We start from the raw sequence: 25,119 nt of genomic DNA on the forward strand, positions 1-25,119 counted from the left end.
CTTCTAGTTGCACTTGGACGACAAATAAAGGGAGGATTAACCATCCATGGTGTCCCTTTACAGTTGACTAGTGGTTGATGAAGCTCAAGATGTTGGTGCTCGAGTGCCTTTACCAAATACAAAGGTTTAATTGGTGGAAGAGGTTGTAGGTACATTTTTAGCTTGACCTACACATTTGGTCACAGTAGTATCAACACGATCACATGTATTATTTTCTATTTAGTTATTAATTGTTATAATTTCTATCAATGTTAAATTAGCACTTTTTCTTTGTTTACGATTATGCCCATCGTGGTAAGTAAGTTATGGGAACACCTGTTACGAAGTCGATATTATTGTTGTTCTTTTGTACATTTTTTTACCAAACACATTGGAGGATGTTGGGGGAACCTCCATGTTAAATATTTTAAAGATACAACTATGGGCATGTAAGTCATTTTATGTCTATGCCTTTTATATTATAATACTTGTATTTAACTTATAATTCATTGTGTAGGTCCATGCACAAATTGAGTGTGGAGCAAGACAAATCAAAATTATATGAATTTCTTAAGTCTTAATACACAAAGGTCTAGATCTAAAACATGGATGAGTGACTCCTAAATGCATATTTACTTTAGTCCATATATTGAAGGTTTAGTTTTTTAACTTGTATTTTTTTAAATTATGATAATATAACTAATTCTTTGTCATTCACCATAGGTCCAATTAATTGATTGTAATTATTCTTAAAGATTACTTAGTAGTGTGGTTTTGTTCACTCCAAAAAAACCTAGTCAGAAAATTCAAAGCTTATTACAAGGGTAAATTTTACATTTTTCATTATAATGCAAGTATAAGTGTATTTGGTCTAACATATATCTTTGATTTAATTAGAGTGGTAGTTGACACAAGATTTTAAGTGGAAGGAGTAGAAAAGGTAAAAATGGTCATTACAATTTATGTACCTTAAGGTTGTGCATCTTTTAATACGTACAATAATTATTTTATGTTCAAGTTGTATGAGATTATTTGTTGTCACTCTTTTTTTCATTTTAGTGTAAAAAGTAAGTAGATTCGTTTGAATGTGGCTACTATACAAAATATACGAATGAGAGTCAATTTTGGGTATGCATCACTGACTCCTGAATAAAAGTAACATATTTAAACATAACTGATTTGTATTTTATCTTTATAATGACTGCGTAATCACATGTACAAAATGTTTCAGGTCTTCAATAATCAATATTCGATGTTCCAATATGACATATCTAAAAGTTGAGAAAACAATGAACTACTGTCATGCTCTGGCATAAATAATATAGTTTTATTTGTTTGTTTTGAAATTTTTTAGATTAGATTAAATGATTTTGTATAAAAAATTTAGTCCAAACGTCTATCTATTAATCAATTTTTTTAAAAAAAATCAAAATTTATATAAATAAACATATGAACCAACATAAATTTTGGATATTCTTAGCTTCTTCTATTACAAAATTATGTTTTTTTATTACATCGAAACTCGACTAGAAATTAAGTTAAGCATAATTTTACTTAATCATATACTTCCACCTTAAACTATTAAAAAATACTCTAAATAACATAGGTAAAAGTGGTTATATGGATTAAAATAGTTGGAGATAATATATATTAATTATTAAGAATTTGGTATCTCCATTTTATTTGATTGGTGCATGCACCATCTAAAATATGCATATGCATGGATTGTTATACAACCTAATTTATCTATCTAGGAGCAAGAGCTAGTGTTTAATATTAGATTTGATTGGATACTAACCCACTCGTGGATACAAATCATAACCACAATTTATATATAACTTTTGCCAGTTAACATCAATGCTTAAAACTGATCTCGATCTCGATCTTCGTTCTCCAAGATCCCATTCAATGTTTCGAAACATGAAGCAATGCTTACAAAATTATATTTCGATTTGGTAGTTGCAATAACATCCCAAGGAACTTCAGGTAAACCTTTACTCAACATGCAAAACCATATCAAACATCTATATAATCTCACCCAAAATAAACCATCTCATGTCACAATACTTGGATATCAATTTCTACTCTTTTGTTCAACTGTTTCATCAAAGTATCAACATTTTTATTTAGTTTTAATTTTAGCAAAATATAATGTCATTTCACTCTTTTATTAATGAGTGTTATACCAAACTCTTCCTGCGTTTCTAATTATTATACTATTTGGTGTAATTTATAAAAAAAAATGTCAGTAAAATATGCTAGTGTGGAAGTAGAAAAAAATAGGAGGATTGTGTGCAATATTATCAAACTTTAGAGAATGTCAATTATACACACACACACATATATATATATATATATATATATATATATTAAAATCGGATTTGATGCATTAATTGTTTCAGGGAATCTCTGTGCTTTTCTATAATTGATTCTGTATCTGCTCTCTTTCTTTTTGCATTTTTTTGGTATTCTAACACATGAAATAAGATTTTAATGATATCGATGTAACTTATGTTTGATTTTAGGAATATTTTAATTTTATTATAAAAATTACATAATTTCAAAATAAAAAAATAAAGATCAGCCAAACTTATCATAATAATCATCTTAAAAAACTATCTAGAAACCATCTATTCCACACAAGTTAACTAATGAAGTTCTCTATAACAAGAATTGTAAATTGTAATTGAACATAATTATACTGCTCATTAACTCCTAATTTTTATGTCATAAAGAATTTGATCATACCTGCATGCACTCATATTCTTCATGTTCATGTATCTTCCTCTCTTTTCTCTTTTTAGTCAGGTTAAGTAAAACAGTAAAAAACACATAACAACAAAATTTGGTGCTTTATATATCTGTACAACTCATCAATGGCGTTTAATTCAGTTTCTGGGTATGATTTTTACAATTTTTACAAGGAAGTTATGTACTTTAAGAAAATAAAAATGAAAATTAATTTTGTGTTTTATCTATAGAACTCACGAGCCTCCTCTTTCATCTGCAATTGACTGTCTTATTCTCTGTTTTGTTTTTGTTCATAAAACATATAGGCTTAGGTTTGTAACGAAATGGAATGTAAGATTTTATTATGATACGTATTGACACGATTGAACGACTCATTAAGTCGGTCAGAAACTCAAACCATCTGACCACTCGACCTCAATAAGAAGGTCACGCGATGACACGTGGTCGACCGATCCATGACGACGAGTCATGAGTTGACCAAATCAGTAGAGTTAATCCATAGTTAAGAGTTGTTTAGCGCAATCCTAAATAAGAATCAACCTCCTAATTCGGTCCACCAACAAAGGCTCATTAAGATAATATAAAATAACACAAATTTCTAGAATCAGGTACGTCATTATCTACAGTATGCTGACAACTGAGTGTTGATACCCTAACTGATTTGATTGTCGGAATGACTTCTGCAAGTAATATCTCAGTCTGTGAGACCAGACGACCGAGAGGAGAAAGGCGAAACAGGAAGTTGAGAGTGTTAACGACAGACCAAAGGAATAAGTAAAACAATCGTTCTTTAAGTCCCAATATCCGTTCGAGAACAATTATCTAATAGTTTTAAATTGAAATAAAAAATAATTTAAATACACTTTTTTTTTCTCCTTTAATTACTGTAGAAACTTTTTAAGAACAGAAGATAGAGTTCTGAGTTTGGAAAGAAGCAATACCTGGAATGCATTCGAGGTTGGAACAACTTTAAAAGTTAGAATACAATCTTTACATTATAATGTAAAAAAAAGTCATGTGAATAAAAAATTGATGAGGATACTGAAGATCTTGGAAAATTGATTAATATGAATAATAATGTAATCCGAAGTCCAACACGTATCAGAATTACGGGAAATGGTACTATGGTACAAATCCAAAATTTGTCGTCTACCCAAACTCACTCGTTATCATTTCAACCTCTTCTTTTATGTCGATTTTGTCGTATGCATCTAAATAAAAAACGAATTAAAATCTGGTTACCACGTTCAACAGTTCTCTTCTATTTTGTTAATTACATGTCCCTAACTATTTTTTCACTTTAATTATATTTTAAATTTATGTTTGGACCCTTAGAAAAAATAGTGATTGAATGCATTCTCTTTGGTTGTTTTGTTTGAAACACTGCCAGCTAGAATTGTATAAATATGGGTGAAGATGAAGACCAATCATCTGAATCTCGAGATCAAAGCTTCTTGGGATGTTAACTACACAACCAAAACAACATGCACTTGACTCAGTTGACTCATATCAGAACGACCCTCGAGGTGATGATGCTGTGCATTGGCCAATCGTAAACACCAAATTAAGATTATGATATATTTTTTACACTTCTCATATTGTTCACTGTGCATTGAGATTTTCTGTTTTAAATCTTTTTTTTATAAAAGAGACTTAAAATTTAAACATCTAATCACAAGCTTATGAGTTTGTTTGATTGGGAAAAGGAGAGAAAAAAGATGAAATTAGTATGCATAATGAGATAGAAACTAAAGAGTGTATTGGAAACAAAAAAAAAATGAAAAAACAAGACATAGGATTCCTACTTGTTTTATTTTTCTGCTGTAACATATAAATAGAAACGAGGGTAAAAATTAACAATTTGTGATTGTTCATTTTTGTTAGAAATTGTTATACCAGTTTAAAAACATAATTGTTTATGCTTATTTTTATAATGGGTTATGTTTTTTTATTGTCTTGCTATCCATTTAAATTTTCTATATCTTGAATAATTTTTTTATTTATATATTTTTATGATGTGATAAGCATACACTATCTCCGATTCAATTACAAGCAAAACTTCACACTAATTAAGAACAATGGTTAAGTTTATTTAATATTCTTGTTTTTTTATAGAATAAAGAGATATTTTTTAAACATTACCGTCAAGTTGTATTTAATAAAATAATGCTTAAATGTAAAAATAATGACATTTTTATAAAAAGCAACATCAAATGAAGTTTTTAAAAAAATATTTAAATATTTTGTTCTTATAAATATATTTAAGTTTAGAAGGGACCATATCTCGGTAGCGTTAATTAAGGAGGATGTTATTAGAATAAGAAAAAAGTGATTATCACCCATCATTAGCACATGAATGCTAGTTACTTAAATCACACTTATTTAGACTATGAGAAAGATAAAAACAGTAGGTGTGGGTGATTAATTAATAGGGTTTCCACCTTGGCTTTAGTGTAGAGACAGACTAAGTTCACGTTGTTCAATAATTGATTATAATTAGCACAGCCTCAAATTAATTAAGCTTCTCTTTTTTCTGATAGATTTAATAGCAGTGCACTAGGAATCTTGTAAATGGCATGCCTCGTGCATTCCCTTAACCACCACAATAGTTTATGATCAGAAGAAACGTTTGATTGAGGTTTTCTGCTACTGTTGTGGTCGGTGCCTGAAACCTCAGTTCCACGAAGCTTCATCCTCTCTGTGCATCAGTTTATAGCCAGCACACCAACACCACTACCTTCCAAAATTTGCAGTTACACTTACCATCACACGATAAAGATTAAGGAAAAAAGACACAACAAAAGGGAAAATGTATCGGTTATAGTGTAAGTTCAAGGTGACGTGCATGCATTCAGCTATCGTAGTTTTTACTTTTCTTTTTCTTTATTTTATGATGTAAATAATCTTTTTAAAAAAACGTTTTCTTAACCCTCTTCACCATGACATACATTTGACGCCGCTGTCAACGTGGTAAAAAATATAACGTGGCAAGAGCAATTTTGTAACAATAATGATTTCAGAAGTACGTGGGAGACGGTTTCTCTGAACTCTTGTTCACCATTACCAAGGACTCCGGTGTCGCTCTTCTCCATATCTTGGCTCTGTCGCCTCCTCGACGAGTTCCTCTACTGCGAGGCCGAGTTGAAAGTTGTTGTTCTTATGGATTGCAACTCTCATATCGTCAAGCGAGATCGTCATTGTCGCGCTCGACGTGACAGCACACCGGGAACAACTTCGCCACTAACAACAAGGACCGCGTGCGGTCGCTGTCGTGGACGATGGCGCAGAACTAATCGGCGTCAAAACAGATTCACACGACTCTCAGAACACTGTCATTTGATAATTCGATTGTCGAAAGATTCTTTGTCGCGGGAATCATATATTACATCGGTTAAATGACTTAACCGGTGTAATATGTGTTATTATAAATAAAAAATATATATTACATCGATTATTACTAAGAATCGATGTAATATAGCTTGCGCTACTCATTCGCACACAATCTAACTCTGCTATGTCATTTGTCACATCTGCGACATTACTATCAAATGTGAATATATGATGAGTCATCTTTTTAAAGACTATTTATCAAAGAGAATTGAAAACAGGTAGTAGTTAGAATATATTATTATATTATGATGTAACTATACCTGGAATAGTATATGATGAATGAAAAAACACGTATTCTGATAAAGGGAAAACAGAGGGCGATCGAGGGTGAGATCTGATCACCGAAATATGTAGACTTGACGGGTGGTCTAATTTCGACACGCTTTCAGCCAAAATTTTGTGATCCATTAATTGCTTGATTTTTGGTTCAAATTATTCGTAATAGACAAAAACCATTGAAGCATATATGAATGGACCTTACTAGTTTGATCAATGATGAGTTGTAGCCATCATTACCAATTTTCTTTCATGAAAAAAGGACGTGCAAATATCTGTCATGAAAGCAAATTTATTTGAAGTGACACAAATATCACATCAAGTGTAGCCCCATGCCCTTCAATTATATATATCATACAGGAAAGGTGGCTACCATGGTAAGTAGGATCACCTAATTAATGCTAACTTGGTCCACATTTTAACTTTAAATAAAAATAAAAATAATAATAATAATCATCTATGAACATAGCTAGATCATGCATTAATTAATCATTAGGTTGAATCATAATTCATTGCCCAGCCTGGATCATAGAAATATGCCTTCGACCTACACCTTATTGCTTAGGTTAGTTACACACTATCAAAATTATCACTTAACTATGATTTAAGGCTAAAATAATTATAATAATTCTTCTGAAAAATAATTCTAAGCCAATATAAAATATAATTTTTATACAAATGTGAGAAGGTTGTGATGTTATAGATTCTGTTTTAAAAGCATAATGTAGCTGTTATTTGTCTTAAGAGGTATTTGAGATTTTTATTTTTTTTTATAGAAGTTGAAATGTCTTTTAAATATATTTATTTTATTATTTGTTGAAAAAAAAAGGCTAACATAATAAAAAGGTTGATTTTTTTTTATTAAAAATCGATTTTAGAGACAAAAAATAATTAGTTGCTATAATAATTAAATTAGAAATAATTTTAGAAATTAAAAAAAGTTGTTTCTAGATTAGTTTTTATTATTGTTAAATAGTTTCTAAATTGGTATGTAATTAGCAACCAATGTTTTAAATACTAATTATTTAGTTTCTAAATTTGATAGCAAAAACCTTGATTGCTAATTAGATATTAATTTATAAACCATTTAACAATAATAGAAATTAATTTAGAAACCAAAAATTTTTTAGTCTCTAAAATTATTTATAATTTAGTTACTATAGCAACTAATTATTTTTTGTCACTAAAATTTAATTTTTATTTCATGATTTTCTCTTAACTTTTTTTTTTTATGTATCCAAAATGATTTTGTAAAACTTTTGTATTTGGGTTAAAACTCCATGTATTCTATTTCTTTAATAATTTTTTTGATGATAAAAGATATATTGATGATTATTTTTGTTTGTGATGAATGCTGGAAATTGCATACAAATTTGAAGTAATGATATATTCTTTCTAGCTAGTATTTAGTGTAACGCAATCTTACTCACAAATTTAGATGAGAAAACAACATTGTTTTTTTTTTTATCAATAAAAAATTAAACAAAATAAAAGAACATTGGTATAGAAATGCAAATTTTGATAATTTATGTAGGCTTTTAGTTTTTGAGAAGACACCGCCGTACGTATATGAAGATACGTACTTTTCCAATGCAATACGTACAATAAGTGTTTATATTTTTTTAAAAATACTTTGAAGTCTGAACTTTATGACCCTGAGATTCTGTTGGTAAACATGGTTACCCTTGAACGCGGATTTCATATAGATTTAATAGGAAAGGATTAAGGACCTTAATTAGCCCTTTAATTTTGGTTTAATTCCATACTTTATTTTTTGTCTCTTCTGAACTAGTTTCTTGTCAGATGCCAATATTTATCTATTTCTTCATTACCTTTTGTGCAGTTGATCACACTACTTCCCATGGCACCTTATGGATCTAAATTAATAATATTGTTTTGATCAACCAATGTCTCAGTTTATGGGAAATGATATTTTGTTTTTTCTGTTTATTTAATACTTCTGTATAGTTACAAGAAATAATAATACCTTAGTACGTAGAAGTAAACTTTAATTATCTTCAAACATTTTACCATTACTAAATCCATGTACATTTAATGGCTTACCAAATATGTACATTTATTGTTCTAAACCATTATTTTATTTTCCTCTCACTAAATATTGATAGGAAGAAAAAGAGAAACAAAATAAAAAAGTACTATTGTTAATCTCAAATCTTCACTCTTTTTTTTTTATTAACAAGAATAAATAAATATGATGTAACACCTATTCATATATTACACTTATTTTATATTCTATTTCCTACCTGGAGAATAAACTACCTTTTTTATCAGAAAAAATAATAAAATTAAAAAAAATATTTTAGGATGTGCCAATCTTTTACAAGCATAACTAACAAGAAGTTACTTTTACAAAAAATAATCTACTTAATGATTAGGTTTTTCAGTCTTTCACTTTTCTTTTACAACTTATAACTAATTTTAATTTATTTACCATTTTAAATTCACTTTATTTCAACTTAGACCAATAAATTTTTCTGTAAAATTCTTATGAACATTTCAAAGAACTTTACAAAATTTTACAGAGAAATGTTTATTCTTTTGTAGGAATTTTTTCAAAAACAAAATCATATAAAGAAATATCTCGAAATATGGAAATATTTTAATAATATTAATTAATGGAAACCTTCATCGTCAGTTTTACTTTATATTTCATATAATAATAGAGACCAGAGAACCTTTTCTTTCTTATTCTGGCCTTCATTTTTTTTAATTATTCATGAATGTTATTTTCTTTTTATAAAATACTTCAATTAATGAACCTTTTCTTCTCCATGCAAAAATATATTTGACTGCATATAAGTATACCAACCCAGTCAAAATAAAGCAGCATGCACATTAATCACATGGGCTTAATTTTCCTTAAGAAACAAAGAAAAAAATGAAAAGGTGAAAGTAAGAAACTAAGAATTTAATCATTAATAAAGATCCTTAACAAAACTTGGCAAAGTTTACTACATATATAGTTCTTAAAGCAACACATGGCAGCAAGCCACAACTTACACACACAAGTTAAATTACATATAGAAGGAAGCCAACCCCACCATGTGAGAGATATTCAAACCCCAAAAATTTGAAGTCACAGAAAGGGTAGCTTGGTCAATTTGAATCCACCAAGTTCCATAATTATCAACTACAACATCATCATCACCCACCATCATTATCAAATTCTCCTTTTGCATTGCAAGTACAGTAGTTGCTATATATACACACCTCTTACTCCACCTCCTTCCCTTCTTCAAACAATTCTCCAACATTCAAAGCTACACATAGTTTTAGCCAAAGGCTTGAAAGGTATAGTACCTTTTTTTTTCTGATCAGGATTCAAACTTGAAACCCTACATCAGTTATTTATTATTCAGATATATAAAGTAGAGCAACAATGGGAAATAGCTTAAGGTGCTGTTTGGCTTGTGTTCTTCCATGTGGGGCACTGGACTTGATTCGGATAGTGCATTTGAACGGCTATGTGGAAGAGATTACACGTTCAATCACAGCTGGAGAGGTTCTCAAAGCAAACCCTAACCATGTTCTCAGCAAACCTAGCTCTGAAGGAGTTGTTCGCCGGATTTTGATCCTCTCGCCGGAGACCGAGCTCAAAAGGGGCAGCATCTACTTCTTGATCCCGGAAACCTCGCTGCCGGAGAAGAAAAGACACGCCGGAAAAGGGAGCATTGGTGGTGACGGTGATATGAAAAAGAAAGCATCAATAAAGAAGAACAACAAGGGTGATAGTGACGAGTTTTCATCACGATCACTCAAAGTCTCTCACAAAGTTTCTAAAGAGAAAAAATCATCGTGCCGTGATCGCCGAAAAGGTCGCATCGGAATATGGAAACCTCATCTGGAGAGTATATCAGAAGACTAGTGGGTTTTGTGTTATCCGCCGGTTGCCGGAATCCGACATGGCCGGAAAAAGAAGAGAAAAAAAAAAAGAAAAAAAAATGTTCAATTATTAAAATATATAGGAACAGAAACTTTTTCTCCTTGTTTTATAAATGTACGTGGGGATTTGATTTTGTGGATAAAATTTTTACCTTGCTTTAAAATTGTTTTGCGGAGTTGAGTTTGATCAAACCTTTTAAATTTGTTTGCTTTCCAACAATAAGGTAAAAAGGATGGAGAAAAGAAGTTACCAAGAGTGAAGATTTCAAGATTGTACCAAACAATTTCCAACCTCAAGTTCATGCAAATATCGTTCTTTATTTATTTATGTTTGTTGATTTATATATATATATATATATATATATATATATATATAATATGAGTGAAGGGAAAATGTGTGTTTAACTTTAATTTGTACCCCACAATTGGAAACCCGGCTAAGCTTATCTATTTGTCTTAAATGGATTGCGGAAATCAAACTTTTAATTTGTAAGAAAACTAATTGTGGCATCCAACTAATGATCTAAAATAGTTTTGAATTTCCCATTTTTCAACGATTAAACCAAGTCTTATTTTTGATAATTAAGAGGAGCATGCACGTTAGCCACTTATATGTCTACTAAAGGAATCTATCCACACACACATATATAAAAGAAACTAAAGAAGAGGGTCTTAAGTTGACATTATTGTCATTTTAATTATATATTACCAACATTGTTTTTTGGCTTATAGTGTTCGTATTAATATTCCAACTTAATTAAGGCTATGAGCTGTAACTATATATATTATTTGAACCATCTAAGTAGCAATAATTAGAAAATATGCTAGTGTTTTTTGCTCTTGTCTAGAAGTCAAGGTAACATGAACATAAGAAAAAACCAAAATTAGCTATCTTTTCAGGCAATGGGGAGGGAATTTGGGATAACAGCCTTATTAAATTCTTAGCAAAAGTCTTCCTCAACCTTACTTAAAAAATCATTTTTACTAGTTGATGATGATTTATTTTTCTTTTTTATAACACTTTATGGGTTAATCTTGCAATTTGAGGGGAGTGAGAGGATATATTCATTTATAAATGAAATTAAAAAGAAAGAAGAAGAAGAAGGAAACATTATGCATGAGGTGGGGGCATGGTGGGTGCTTGAGGAATTAATATGACCACATATATAACATATAATCCATGATTTGAAAACTAAAGTAAACGTGGGTAGCTTATTTTGTTGTCTTGCAAGACATATAGTTCTCAAATAGCGACATCTTCACGCTACATTCATAAAGAAACAAAAGCAAACAAGCTGGCATATACATCTTCCTTAACTTAATATTTTTCCTATTAATTACTCACTTCTTCACATGGATTCTCCTCTCCTCTCTCCCATGCTAACAATACTATATAGTAACTAGACAATTCTTTGCACATCCCTTTGTCAGTACAACTCATGCATATATATTTTACTAATATCTTTGGACCATATGCCTACTACGGTTTCACTCCACCTTTTATTCTATGGGTAGATCTATCCACATATGTTTTTGTGAATTGAAACCGAAATTAACTGATTGTTTCTTGCTAGTTTACTTTTTTCCAAATCAAATAGTTTAATTTAATTTCTAAACCACTAAAGTATATATGTGATTGATTTTTTAGTGGGATGTCGGAGGAAGTTTCTGTCATGTTTTGTCAGGTTATGTTAGGAGCTGCTTTGTTTTTAGATGGTTCAAAGGTGTTATGCAGTTAGGCTGTTCATACCTTTTTGTATAAGAGTTGAATCACCCATGAAGTGATTCTTGTATATATATATTCTTGATTGTTGATAAAAAAAATATATGTGATTGATTCAGTACAAGAAGACATTGAGTCAGATATAAAAGTTTAGTTTCGGTTATATCCAAGACATTACTAGAGTGAGTTAAAGTGTTTGCAACTCGACTCAAACATCACATGAAGCATAGTGTTTGTCATGGAGATGCAACACAAGCACAAAGGGAGTCAAACAACTCCATGTTGGTTAAACCAACACAAAAGAAAGCAAAATATAAAGAATTTTGTTAGGATTGGACCGACTCTACACTAGAGTTGGGTATAACTAGGGTTGGGTTGTCTCTAGCTGGGATTGAAGTATGTTAGGGCATGACTGACACTAAATTTATTAGGTGCATACTAGAGCTTGGCCGATTCTAGGTTAAAATGTTGCATGTGAGGGTCATAATGACACAATTGTGAGTGCATGTGTTAGAGTCAAGTTGATGCTAGTTATTAGGTGGGTGCTAGGACCTGGTCGACTTTGCTTAAGTGAATTTAGAGGCACCTATCCCCATTTCTCTGCGCCATTTATCTCGAGTTCTTTCTCTTTAAAATTCCTAGCTTTCTCCTTCTTCATTGTGCCCTCAAATCTTCTCAAATTCGTAGTTTTTTCTTCCTCTCTTTGGCTCATGGGTCGATAAACTTAATCCTTGTTGGATTTGTGGCTATATTTGTTGTTCACTTAGTTGATTGTTGCCTCCATTTATGGTTGTCCCATTTATTGCTGTATGCGAGAGCTCTTGAAATCTTTGAAGCTTGGTCGAGGGTGGAGGTAGTGAGGAATATTTTGTTGTCATTTTTTGCAATGTTGTGTGTGTTGTCTTTGATGGGTTTCTGGTTTATTGAGAAGAGAAGGTACAAATTTTATATAAGGTTTAATATTATATAGGAAGTTTCAAAATTTTATGAGCAAGAGAGGATAGCAATGCGTGAGACTTGATTTGTATGTATAAGCACTTGTGCAAAAAGGTCAAAAGAGGACGACTATATATTTTCACTTTAAAACGACGACTTTCTAGCCGCATTTGATGTACACGTAGTCTTATTTCAAACAGATAAGAAGGCAGCAATTTAGCCACATTCTTATATGCTTCATAATGATTTATAAAAGGGATGTGTAATGCATTTAAGAATGTGGCTATTTACCATAGCCGCCCTTATAAATCTTTGCGTTGCATATAAGAATGCGGCTATAGTAAATAACCGCCGTTGTATCCGTTGTATATGATTATTTTTTGTAGTACATTCTGTTTAATGTTAATTCCCATATAAGAAAACGAGAGGAATTTTTTCATAATAAAAAAGTTTATTTACAAATGATGGCATACTTGTCGATACTTATAGTTATTCCTATTGAGCCCTTAATTTATACAATAAGAGCTCTTTTTGGTTTGTTATGATTTGGGTCATCCATTTTGTTATAGATGCATCTAGTCTTCCAATTCAAACAATAAGAAAAACAACATAATTACACAAATAATAAACTTCATAAGTAATATATATTTAAGAAAACCTATTTGCTTCGTGTCATCAAATTATTTAACCAAAAATTCTATAAACCAATAACTTAAAATAAATTCTTGATTTTTTTAAAAAACTTAACCTAATTCTTTCCTTTTGAAAAAAAACATAAAAAAGACAATCAAAACTAAAGTTGTGCATAGTGACACAACTTCTGTGCAAAATAATCACTACTGCTTTGTTTGGATTAGGGAGTGGAAATGAATGAGTAGATTTTAGATGATTTGAAGGGAAAGTGTAAGTGTTTGGATTAAGGTAAATATACTGGAAAGTGTAGGGAAAGTTTATGAAAGTTTGTGAATGATGTGATGGGTGTGGTTAAAATTATATTATTTTTAATTGATAAAAATGTATGTTTACAAATTTATCCTTATATTTAAAAATTATTAAAAAAATAATTTGATTTATTTATTTATAAATTATAATTATTTTTAATTAAAATATTATTTAAATATTTATAATTATAAATATTTGATAAAAACTTATTTTTATATTAAATAACATTATTATTTTTATCTCTTACTCTTTTAATTAATATAATTATTATATAAATTATTTCTTATTATTAAAAATTATTTGTTTTTATTACTATTTATATTTATAATTTATTATATCTATAATATGATTAATTATGTTATTTATAATAATTACTTTTTTTATAATATTAATTATATTTAAATTTTAATTCTGTTTTAAATAAAAATAATAATAATTTGAGTTTAAAATAAATGGGTAAAAATGTAAATTAATTAAATATATATATACATATACACTTTCTTCACACTTCTGCAAAGAAAGTTTTCAGTGCCAAAAGCATCTCGATTTCGGTGTTTTTCTTAATTTTTTGCTTTGGTTTCCCAACTTTCCTTGGTGTATAGCGAGTATGTGCTTTTCCACTCCTAGATACAAACGGACCCTACAAGAAATAGTGATTGTAGAGTCTCCAAAAAAGCGACACAAAGAGAAAAATAGAGAAGTTACATGGGGATAATGTGGGTTTAGCGTCCCAATAGAAATGAAAGTTAATCTTTTGGTTGCTATGCATTAGAGACGACCTCCAATGGGACACAAATTTACAAGGTAGCATTGGCTATAAAAAAAATATATTATTTAACTATAACGTAGGTTTGAGGGACACTAAAATAGATATAAAATTAATAACTATTAAGAAGTGGATTTTAAGCTTAACTCAACCTCATAAAAATGTTTTATAAGGTGAGGTTTGCACCCACTTATATACTATGAAATTTCCTAATATCTAATATATTATGGGTGGTCCGATAACGACCTGATAGTTGGTGGCTTGATAAGCCCAACAAACAATCGTTAGGATATGTTCAAAATGTCTCTGATACCATATTAAGAAGTGGACTTTAAACCTAACTCAACCTCATAAAACCGACTTATAAAGTGATGTTTGCATCCACTTGTATACTATGAAATGTTTTTATCTCTAGTCGATGTGAGATCTCTAACAATAGTTAAACTTATTGTCCTCGTTGGGAACACTTTGTGAGAAAGAAAATGTGAGTAAATTGATGCTATTGGGGATATTACCTGAGAAATAAATAGTAAAATGCACTTAAGGAGAGCGAAATGAAGAAGACGTAGGGTTTTGAGAGGAATTTTGAGATTATGAGTTTGAAAGTGTGAGCCAGAAATGAAAAATTAAAAGTGTGAGAAAATGAAAATGTGAGACAAAAATGTTTTAATGTTTTATTTTTTTTCTCATTAAATAACCTAGTGTGGGCTAAGGTGACAATAAACGTTCATGTCCCTTTAGTGTTGTCTTGACCTACGCTAAATGTAATAAAATATTAACTTGCATCCACTTTGTGTCCTTGTTCTTGACGCAGTATCATTCTGCAACTTATTTTTTGATTGCATCTACTTTGTGTCCTCATTCCATACACTAACTTATTATTATTATTTTAATAATTTTTAACTTGCATCCATTTTGTATCCCCATCTAGACTCAATATTATTTTGTCACTTAATTTTTTTCATTGCATCTACTTTGTGTCTCTATTCTAGACATTAATTTATTATTATTTTAATAAGTTTTAGTGTAAGTTAAATGTTTCCATTGTGGACACAATATTTGACATTTATTTTTGTGTCCAACTTGAGTAGACTTCTCTCATCTTAGTGATTTTATTTTATAACACCCACTTTTTATTGATAGCTAAAATAAATTTTTCTTATAGTAAGTTGTGTCATCCGTACACAAGATCAGTTATAGTTATATGTTATATTATTGTGACACAACTTCAGTTAATTAATATAAACAAAATTGTGTAAAAGACAAACAATTTCAACACAAAATTCGTGTACCACACCTATGACTTCATCTTTGTCATCTGTTTGCAATGCCCCCACAACTTAATCCAAATTGGTATAATTTTTTTTTCCTAAATCGATAATAATGGTTTTAAATTGGAGGTATTCCATTTTTCATATCCTTAATTATTCTCAAAGTTCTAAGTTCTATTTTATATTTTTTTTCTTCTAGTTTAATCTCTATTTCAAGCTTGAAACAAACTCAAGGATATCACTTGTATTTTGAAAGCTAGAATACTTGGCTAAGTTATCCTATGGTGTGAAAGGAGTTTCTCAAGTTTTGGAACATATAAAGTACCTAAATGCATGCAAGTCATAATCGCAAAGACTTTACAAATTTCAGCATATATTTAATCTATATGACAAATAAGTTCTAAAGTTTATTAATTTTTTTAGAAACACCTTGGTTGTTCTTGTACCACCAAAACTGAACATGAAAAATCTGATGTGGCTAAGAGGTTTCCAAGTGGACCAAGCTCAGGAAGTTCACACCATTCTGTCAATCCTAGTGTACATGCAGAGTCTTTCACATGATGCTTACCAACTACGACCAAACTAAAGTTTGACTCTATCCTTCGAATAACTTGTGTTGTTTCAGCCCCATCTTCCACAGGCTCTTCCTTGAAGGTTACTTTGCCTTCATGGTAACTACTATAACGTAGATGCTCCATCAAGTCAATGTAAGGGTTCTTTGTTTTACTTTGTTTTCCTTGGATTTTAACCCTAACCCAGAACACTGTTAGTCTCACATTTGGATGTTGAGCCATACGTAAACTATAAGACAATGCCTCGAGGTCATCACCTCCACCTAAGTAGATCATGGCAATTTCACAAATATACTTCCCATATACCAGTAATAGTTTCTTACTGATTTGACTCCGGTCTACGAAGATGCCAACGGAGCAAGGAGCTTTGTTTTGAACATTTTGGTTTAGTGTCCTAATTGAAGTACTTGAGTACTCCATATTTCCTTTGCTGGACCATTGCTTATGAAATGGCATAATCACAACGTTAGACATGGACTCCATTGCAAGGCTGCATACATCATCAGGCATGCTTACAGATAGGGTATGTGCTGTGAAGAAATGCAGCCTGACACACCCGTTGTTGTGCTGGTAAAATTGATCAAAGACGTTGTGTATGTGTTGAGATGATTTGTTAGCAATCTCATTCTTTTTGAGAGTGGGAATTACACTACCTGAAAGCTGCACAAGGTGAAGAATAAAGACCGAGAGGGGTGTAGCCTCTGTGGGATTAGAGGCTTGGAAAAGGTTGATGATTGGATATACATTTTCTTCATTATGGATACATGCAAGTATTTTGAGTTCCGGTTCATGCTGAGCATTTCTAACTGACTTTTTAGTATATGATCTATACTTCCTTGAAGGATCATACATGTGATAAACATATAGACTTGCAGAACCAGTTACGACCACCATGGTAAATATAGCAAGGGTGAAAGGTTGCTCTCCTATTGCCTGTTCATACACATCAAATACAACAAAATTAACACAACTAGTATGAAAGCATAATTGTAATGAAGAACACCAAAAGACCAATGAACATCTAGGTATTGGAACAAAAAAAAGGTCACATATATACCTTAACACTCAATAATAAGTCGAGGAAGCAGAGATCCATGAGGCCTTTGCAGCACATGATTACAGCCAATGCAAAAGAATCCCAAAATTCAATTTGAAAGTGAAGTGAGGGTAAAATGGTGCCCAGAAACTTCCCTACATACATTGAAATTAAGATAATCTCAATGGTTATTGACTTGGTTTCTGCTACTGCATAAGGACTGGTTTTAAGGCCTATAATAGTACAATAAGATGGAACCATCAAAGTAGAACCAACAGTGTCAAGCCTTTCTGTCAGAACAGATCCTAAAGGGGGACCATCCGGTAAGATCAACCCAAAACAAAAGGCAACAACGAAAGGAGGTTGTCCTGCAATACTTGCAGTCAATCCAACCAGCAAAAGTATACAAATGATAGTCAAAAAATGACTTTCTGTCATAGGTTTTCCTCGTGGATTACGATTGGAGATCCATATAACCAATGGCCTTAGAAGGAAGTATAAAGAGGCGAAATAACTAATTGACACAATTATTTCTGTAAAAGGTTTATATGTTTCGTGTTTAATTGCTTTAGCACCATTGATTACCACAAAATACAATATCCACATGCATGAATCACTAACCATGGAAGTGGATACAGCTATGCGTCCAACCTCTGAGTTTATGATATTCATCTCCGTTAGAAAGTTACTAACAACAGGAAATGAAGTCACAGAAGATGATATCACCAAAACGTGAACACTAGGGTCTGTAGTTTCCTCAGGGTAGATTGATCCAACAATATTGAAAACTACACCACTAAGTACTAAAGAAGACATGTGACCAGTTAAACCAATTACTATTGCTTGCTTTTCAATCTTCAAGATTTGCCTGGGATCGATTTGCACCCCCATCTTAAAGAAATGGATAATCATGCCAAATTCAACAAATGTTGTCAGAGTCATTTGGCTTTCTATTGGAAATAGCATTTCATGAGTTGACTTGTGCCGACCTAGAACTATAGGACCCAATATGACTCCAGCCTGATCAGACCAATCAAAAAGGAACATTCAGTATTATGCCAATCAAAAACTATTGGTTACAGTAAAAATAACTTTTACACTAACATCACATGCCTATTCAGCTCTTTATCTCATCAATTCTGTGAGAAAACTTCTGAATAAGAAAAAGTTCTGAAAAAATTCAGAAACATGATTTTACTATAATTGTTTCAAATGCTTTGCATGCCTAGTAACTATGGTCTCCCTAGCTAGTCAAATTAACTAACAGACATGCTTACTAAAATCTTTATTTCATTAGCTTTATGAGATAACCTATCTAGAAAAAAGTACATGAAAAAGTTATTTCAAAACATGTTTTTATACTTTAAGTAACTAGTCTCTCTAAATACCAAACAGAAAATGAATTATTTTGTATCAGAACATTGAATTTGTTCTTAACTTCCATATTGATTATCAATTAATAATTATAACTCAAATTGATGAACCAACTGTAATAGTGATGAAAGCTTACCAGAATTTGTGAAATAATAAGGGTTTGATGACAAGGCCTCAATAAGAAATAAGTGATTCTACCAGCAGCCCACATAAGAACAATTTGAATTAGTATGATAGGCGTGCCATGATGAAAGGGATTATCTCCATACCAAACACCTTTAGTCGTGTGTTTTATAGCATATTGACATACTAATTTATCATTTCCAATCATTCCAGAAGAAATCAATTCATTTGAAATTTGACTCTCCATATCAACAAAATTAAGAAAAGGAATGCTCCACAGGCCAACCAAAACAATGCCAAAACCTATACCAAGGTTAGGAACAACGAAATAAACTTGAAAGAATGTGAAAGAGAAGATGGAAAAAGATACTGAAATGATAGTTTAGTAATGGATGGATGAGGAAGTTAAAAGCTTAATGGTTGAAAAGCATCAATGCCGTTATCCGATATGATTGGTTTGGCAAGAATAGTAATTTAAAAATAAGAATTCCTTAATTATTGGTACGAGACGAGGTACCATTTTAGATATGTTCCTATAGTTTGGGATTTTTGGTCCTATATAGTCAAAATGGAGAAGATAAATGATCCATCAATGTAACTTCATGTGTATAGCTTCATGCTCAAGATATTTATATTATGTATATATGCATTTGTAACAATAATCACATAATATAAGATGAATTGTGTATTCTAAAATTCTTAATGTTTTGAGAGGATATATATATTGTAAGATGTATGTAATGATAGGTTGCTGTGAAGTATGCCAAATAGTTTTTTTTTTATAAAGATCGGGATATTTCTTAAATTCCTTTTATTCATTCTTTGTTGATAAAATAATTTATATATTTTAAAAGTACATATAACATGTTATTGATTTTTTTAAATTTCACCTTTTTTTAATATTTCATATTATAGTTTATGATGAAATTTTAAAAGGTTACAAAATATTTTTAATATTAGTCTCTCCTTAAAATGCTAAACACATGAGATAATTGTTGAGATTATGGAAGTCTAAGTTCAGGAATTGTACTTAGAGAGATTTTCGCAAAAACACTCTTTTAAAAAAACCTGACAGAAAAAAAAATGATTTAATTATAGAAAAACATATTGATTTTCTTGTTCCGTGTAAATCAGAAATACTACAGATTAGTTAGAAGATTAACCGGTTGTATTTCTGACTTAAGAATTCTATTTAAAATAGTTATTGTCTTTATACACCAGAAATGTTAAGAACAAAATCAAGGATAAATGTTTGGATAAATGTTTTGAATAGAATGAAATATTAAAGATTTCTTTTAGTTTCAAAACCAAGATGTTGAAAAACAAATGAAGTGAGATGAAATGTAATATCACTTGGTCTCACACAAAGGTGTAGTGGTTATCTGGCTAGATTTGAATATATAATATCTCAACAAAGGTGTAGAAGTTGGTATAATATGTCCTAGTCAATAGCTAGGTAGGCTAGTACATACATATTAAGCAGTTCACGTTATTATTTAACATTTGCAGACAATGCAATGTTATGGTTATGGAGGGTGTAATAGGTTAACATTTGTCTTATTTGGTGAGGAGACATCAAATGTAGTTGCAAACGTGTTTAGGCAATAAGCAAACTATATGTTGTATAAATGGTCAAAAGGGATTGAGGTACGTACTAGAATTATGAGTCTATGTAGCACTAACTCATGAATTGTAACAAGCTCTAGTGACCCAATTTGGAGTAGTAGAAGGAATTTAAAGTGCTCTTTGATGATAACTAAGGAAGCTTTCACGGTGATTAGTTAAAACAATGCATGTTATGGTGTTTGTTTGTTTTTTCTGTTATGTGTTTTGGGTTTAGTTGTAGCCTTGGTAAGCTTGTGAAAGCATTGCTCAGTTTGCCTTTCAAGCAATGCCTAGGGTAGTCTTTATCAGTAAGATGAATACTATATAGATGCACTCTTAAAACAAAATCTTTGATCATCTTTCCGATATGGTTTCTGTATACAGATTGGTACACTTCAAGTATTTCATTTATATATTATACCTTCTTGTTTATGAAGAAAAGTGTGAAAGGTTTTACATTGTAAACTAATAAGAAACATAGTAGGTATAATTTTTAAGGTATTGTAGAAGTTAAGAAAACTTACTGTGTGGTATTGATTTATTCAAAATGAATGAACTTCTAAATGAAATAGTTTTATAATACAAATTAAGAAAAATACATATCAAACATTGATGACTATGACTTAGTCATTTAAGAATGAAGAAAAACACTAAAAAGGAAAAATACAAAAGGAAGAGTAAAATTGAATTTGGAAGTACAGCAGGGAGTAAATGATCTATATCAGAGGTACATAATTCTTTCTGTCAAATCCTAAATTTTGCTATATTTATACTTTTCTTAAATATGTGGAGTCCTCCTCTGGATCACGTGATCCCCAATATCTGGTTTGTTGTTGCACCACTAAAATAGATGTTTGGGCTCCAATATTTGAATAGACAAGAATCTCTCCAACAACTCCCAAGTCCCCATGCTTCAATTTGCTAAGTTCTGATATAATTTTTGAATCAGCATGCTTCCTCCCAACTATGACAAGGTCATAACGACTCTCCATGCATTCAATAACTGAAAGTACATCTCTTCCACTCATTACCATCTCATCTCTAAAAGAAACTCTCTCATTTCTGAAGGCCTTAAGCCTAAATTCACTTAAGATTTGTGTGTCAAGCAATTTGCTTCTTTCTGTTCCTCCAACAATGTTAGTTGTAGATGAAAAATGAAAGAGTGTAATGTGGACATAAGGTTGATTCAACATACGCCTTGTATATGAAAGTGATTCTCGATCATCTGCACCCCCAAAGAAAAGAATAGCCACTTGATATATTGATTCCTTTGTGTGGCCACACCAAAACATCCTTTGACTGCCACGATCAATAAGGACACCAACTGAGCAAGGAGCTTTGTCTAAAACATTCTTGTTTAGTTGCTGGAAAGGAAAAGATGACTCAGTTGTCCTTCCAAATATCCACTGCTTATGAAAGGGTAATATAATAAAAGTTGTTCTCTTTTCAAGTGCCATGTAGCACACATCATTGTGCATTGTAGCATAGGGAGAAATGCCTTTATAGCAATGTATTGTGACACTGCCCTTGTATGCATCTTCAAACTTGTTGAACGAGTTAAATATCTTCTCAGTTAGAGTAGGATTATCACCGAACTTTTTACACGGCAAATGTGCAACAAGAACAGAGGAAGATCGCCCCACAAGCTTAATAAGTTGGAGCACAACTAAATCAATAGTGCTTGTTTTAGTGGCATTGGAAGCTGAAAGGAGGTTTAAAACAGCCAAAACATTTTCTTGTTTATGAATGCAAGCTAGTATGCGCAATTGTTCTTCACTGTTGTGATGCATAATTGTCCTCCTTTTGTAAGCAATAAACCTCCTAGATGGATCATACAGAACTCTTACAATAGGGGACAAAATCCCAGTTACAAACACCAAATTTAGAATCATAATTGCAAAGCATTCATCATTCATCATCTGCAAAAAAAACATAGAAGAGTAACTTTTTGTTAAGCTCACAAAACCAAAAGGTTTATAAATTGTAACGTGCATTTGAATTAAAGAATTTACTTACGTCTCTCAGTTTCAAGTCAGTCAACAAGGCCATTTCAACTGTGCCTTTGATGTTCATTATACAACCAAGAGCAAAGGCATCTCGAATTGGCATCCTAAGGTAAAGGAGAGGCACCAAAGCCCCTAAAATTTTCCCACAAAAAGTAGTGCAGATAATTATTAGAATCCCAAGTATGTTGTTCATTGTCTGTATGGCATACACATTTGTCCTTAATCCAACTATGATAAAAAGCATAGGTAAGCACACTACAGAAACAAAGCAATCAAGCTTATCTACCAGTGCTGCTCCCAAGGGTGGACCATCAGGTATAGCTAGCCCTATAAAGAAAGATACTACAATTGCATTTATGCCAATGATTTCACCTATGAGTCCACACAACATTAGTGTTATAAGAACTCCAAAAATATAAATTTCTTGGACTGGTTTTCCTTCTGGTGATTGTTGAATTGCCCATACTGCAGCCGGGTGAACTACAAAGATGACGAAGAAAACAAGCAGAACGGCGGACAAGAAAGATCCAGTCGATACTACTATTGACTTTGTTAAAGTTAATTTTATAAAGAATGTTAATGTCATGTTTAAAATGAAGCAAGTCTCAGTGACTAATGAAGAAGCAGTGGCCAACCTCCCAATCTCTGAATTGAGGATCTGATGTTCAGAAAGAAAGCAAGTAATTACAGGAAATGCTACAATACATTGAACTTCTATCACAATAGCCATCATCGTAGAAACTTCTTTATCAAATGATGTGGAATGTGTGAGGATATAGAAAACCACTTTGGCAAGAATGTAAGGAACAAAGTAGCCTAAAATTCCTACAGCACAAGTCCTTCTACCTGATCTAAAAGTGATGGTTGGATCTATCTTTACCCCACTTAAGAAGATGAATAACATAAATCCAAAAAAAGTCAAGGTATCAAGCGCACTTCTCTCTTTTGCTGGAAAAACCTTCTCAATAAATTTTGTACTGTGTCCTAGAAAAGAAGGACCTAAAGTCACACCACCCTGCTTAACAAAAAAAAACATTCAAAAACTCAATTAGACATCACCATAAACAACTAAATACAGTTATATTCAATCCAACCCATAAGACAAATATATATATATATATATATATATATATAATCTCTTTACAATATAATCAATGGCACTCATAACAGCAACTTTGATTCATAATATAAAATATTTTCATGCAAAGAAACAATTTCTTAATTGAAGTACATCTCATTCTACACATTCACATATGGTCTTATTGAGTAGATATTGTGTATATATATATATACTCTCTTTACAATTAATGATAGGTTACAATTTTCTTCTATTAATTAATTACCCTATCAGTAGAATTATGTCCATAACTACACTACCCAACATTATTTAATGACCAAAAAATGACTTGGAAATAAAACTAATTGGGAAATATTACTTCGTCACAAATTTGATATCAACTATATCACAAACAACAGTGGACTTAGTTTTTTTTTCTAAGTGATAATAAACAATAATTTATAATATTTTAACGAAAATAAAATAGCACAATGTTTTAGAAAATATATATTATAAAAAATACAAAATACTTTAGTTTAAAATGTTTAAATTTTGACAACGACTATAATAAGAAAGTAAGATATAAATTTTAAATAGAACATGTTTTTTCATATATTAATAAATAAAATAAGAAATCTTGTGAGAAGATCTGTCCCCCACCATCCATATGCAAACACATCAATCAATCGGTTCCTTGGAGAACTACATAATATGAAAAGGAGTTATTGTATAATCAACTGGTTTAGAAAATGCATTTTTTTTACCCAATTTTCACCACCTATGACTTTATATCAATGAATCAAATGGATTTGGGAATGAATTTGACAGCATTGAACATAATATCTCTTTAAGAACTTGGGGTAATGAGTTTTCATTTTTCTTAAACAAATTTAAATGCAGCTATCTACATGAATCACAATATAGCAAAAGAATATGAACATTAGGAATTAAAGCTTACAAGAATTTGAGAAATAAAAGACGGTTGACCCAAGGGCTTGAGGATAAAGTAATAAACACGGGTGAAGATGAACATGAGAAAAAGTTGGAGCATGAAAATAGGGAGAGTATATGCAAGTGGGTCATCTCCAAACCAGATTCCCTTGGAGTGGATTTGATTAACTGTGCTATGGCATATGAAAGGCTTCCCATGCGTGGAATCTTCATTGGCTGCAACTTGTAAGGCACTGCGAATGAGGTTTTCCTGGGCTACCTCCATGGATGGAGCTTCATGAGAGTGGTTAAGAGACTTTGAAGGGAGGAAAGAGTGAAAAGCATAGGAATGTTATGAGAGAACACATTTGTGAGAGAATTGTGATCATGAATGGATGAGAGAAAGAGAGAGAATCAAAATAAAAGCTAATTAATGGTTTCCTTTCATAACTTACTTTGTGTCCACCAAACACAATCAT

At 31.2% G+C, this 25,119-nt stretch overlaps 3 protein-coding genes across 3 annotated transcripts; 1 reads left to right on the plus strand and 2 right to left on the minus strand.

Annotated features, from left to right (window-relative positions):
• Positions 1-9,549: 9,549 nt before the first annotated feature.
• LOC137831529 (uncharacterized) lies at positions 9,550-10,463 on the plus strand. Its single transcript, XM_068639243.1, has one exon. It carries the CDS (start codon positions 9,797-9,799, stop codon positions 10,280-10,282), a length of 486 nt encoding a protein of 161 aa, XP_068495344.1. The 5' UTR covers positions 9,550-9,796; the 3' UTR covers positions 10,283-10,463.
• A 5,798-nt stretch (positions 10,464-16,261) lies between these two features.
• On the minus strand, positions 16,262-19,372 carry LOC137833092 (cation/H(+) antiporter 14-like). The gene is made up of 3 exons (XM_068641464.1): positions 19,056-19,372; positions 17,567-18,565; positions 16,262-17,442 (listed from the first exon to the last, which is right to left on the minus strand). The coding sequence occupies exons 1-3, from the start codon at positions 19,287-19,289 to the stop codon at positions 16,357-16,359; spliced, it is 2,319 nt and encodes a 772-aa protein (XP_068497565.1). The 5' UTR covers positions 19,290-19,372; the 3' UTR covers positions 16,262-16,356.
• Positions 19,373-21,187: 1,815 nt separating this feature from the next.
• LOC137831530 (cation/H(+) antiporter 15-like) lies at positions 21,188-25,119 on the minus strand. The gene is made up of 3 exons (XM_068639244.1): positions 24,669-25,119; positions 22,664-23,668; positions 21,188-22,566 (listed from the first exon to the last, which is right to left on the minus strand). Exons 1-3 carry the CDS (start codon positions 24,924-24,926, stop codon positions 21,415-21,417), a joined length of 2,415 nt encoding a protein of 804 aa, XP_068495345.1. The 5' UTR covers positions 24,927-25,119; the 3' UTR covers positions 21,188-21,414.

This window comes from Phaseolus vulgaris, chromosome 6 (genome assembly GCF_000499845.2).
Source record: "Phaseolus vulgaris cultivar G19833 chromosome 6, P. vulgaris v2.0, whole genome shotgun sequence".
Lineage (NCBI taxonomy): Eukaryota > Viridiplantae > Streptophyta > Magnoliopsida > Fabales > Fabaceae > Phaseolus > Phaseolus vulgaris.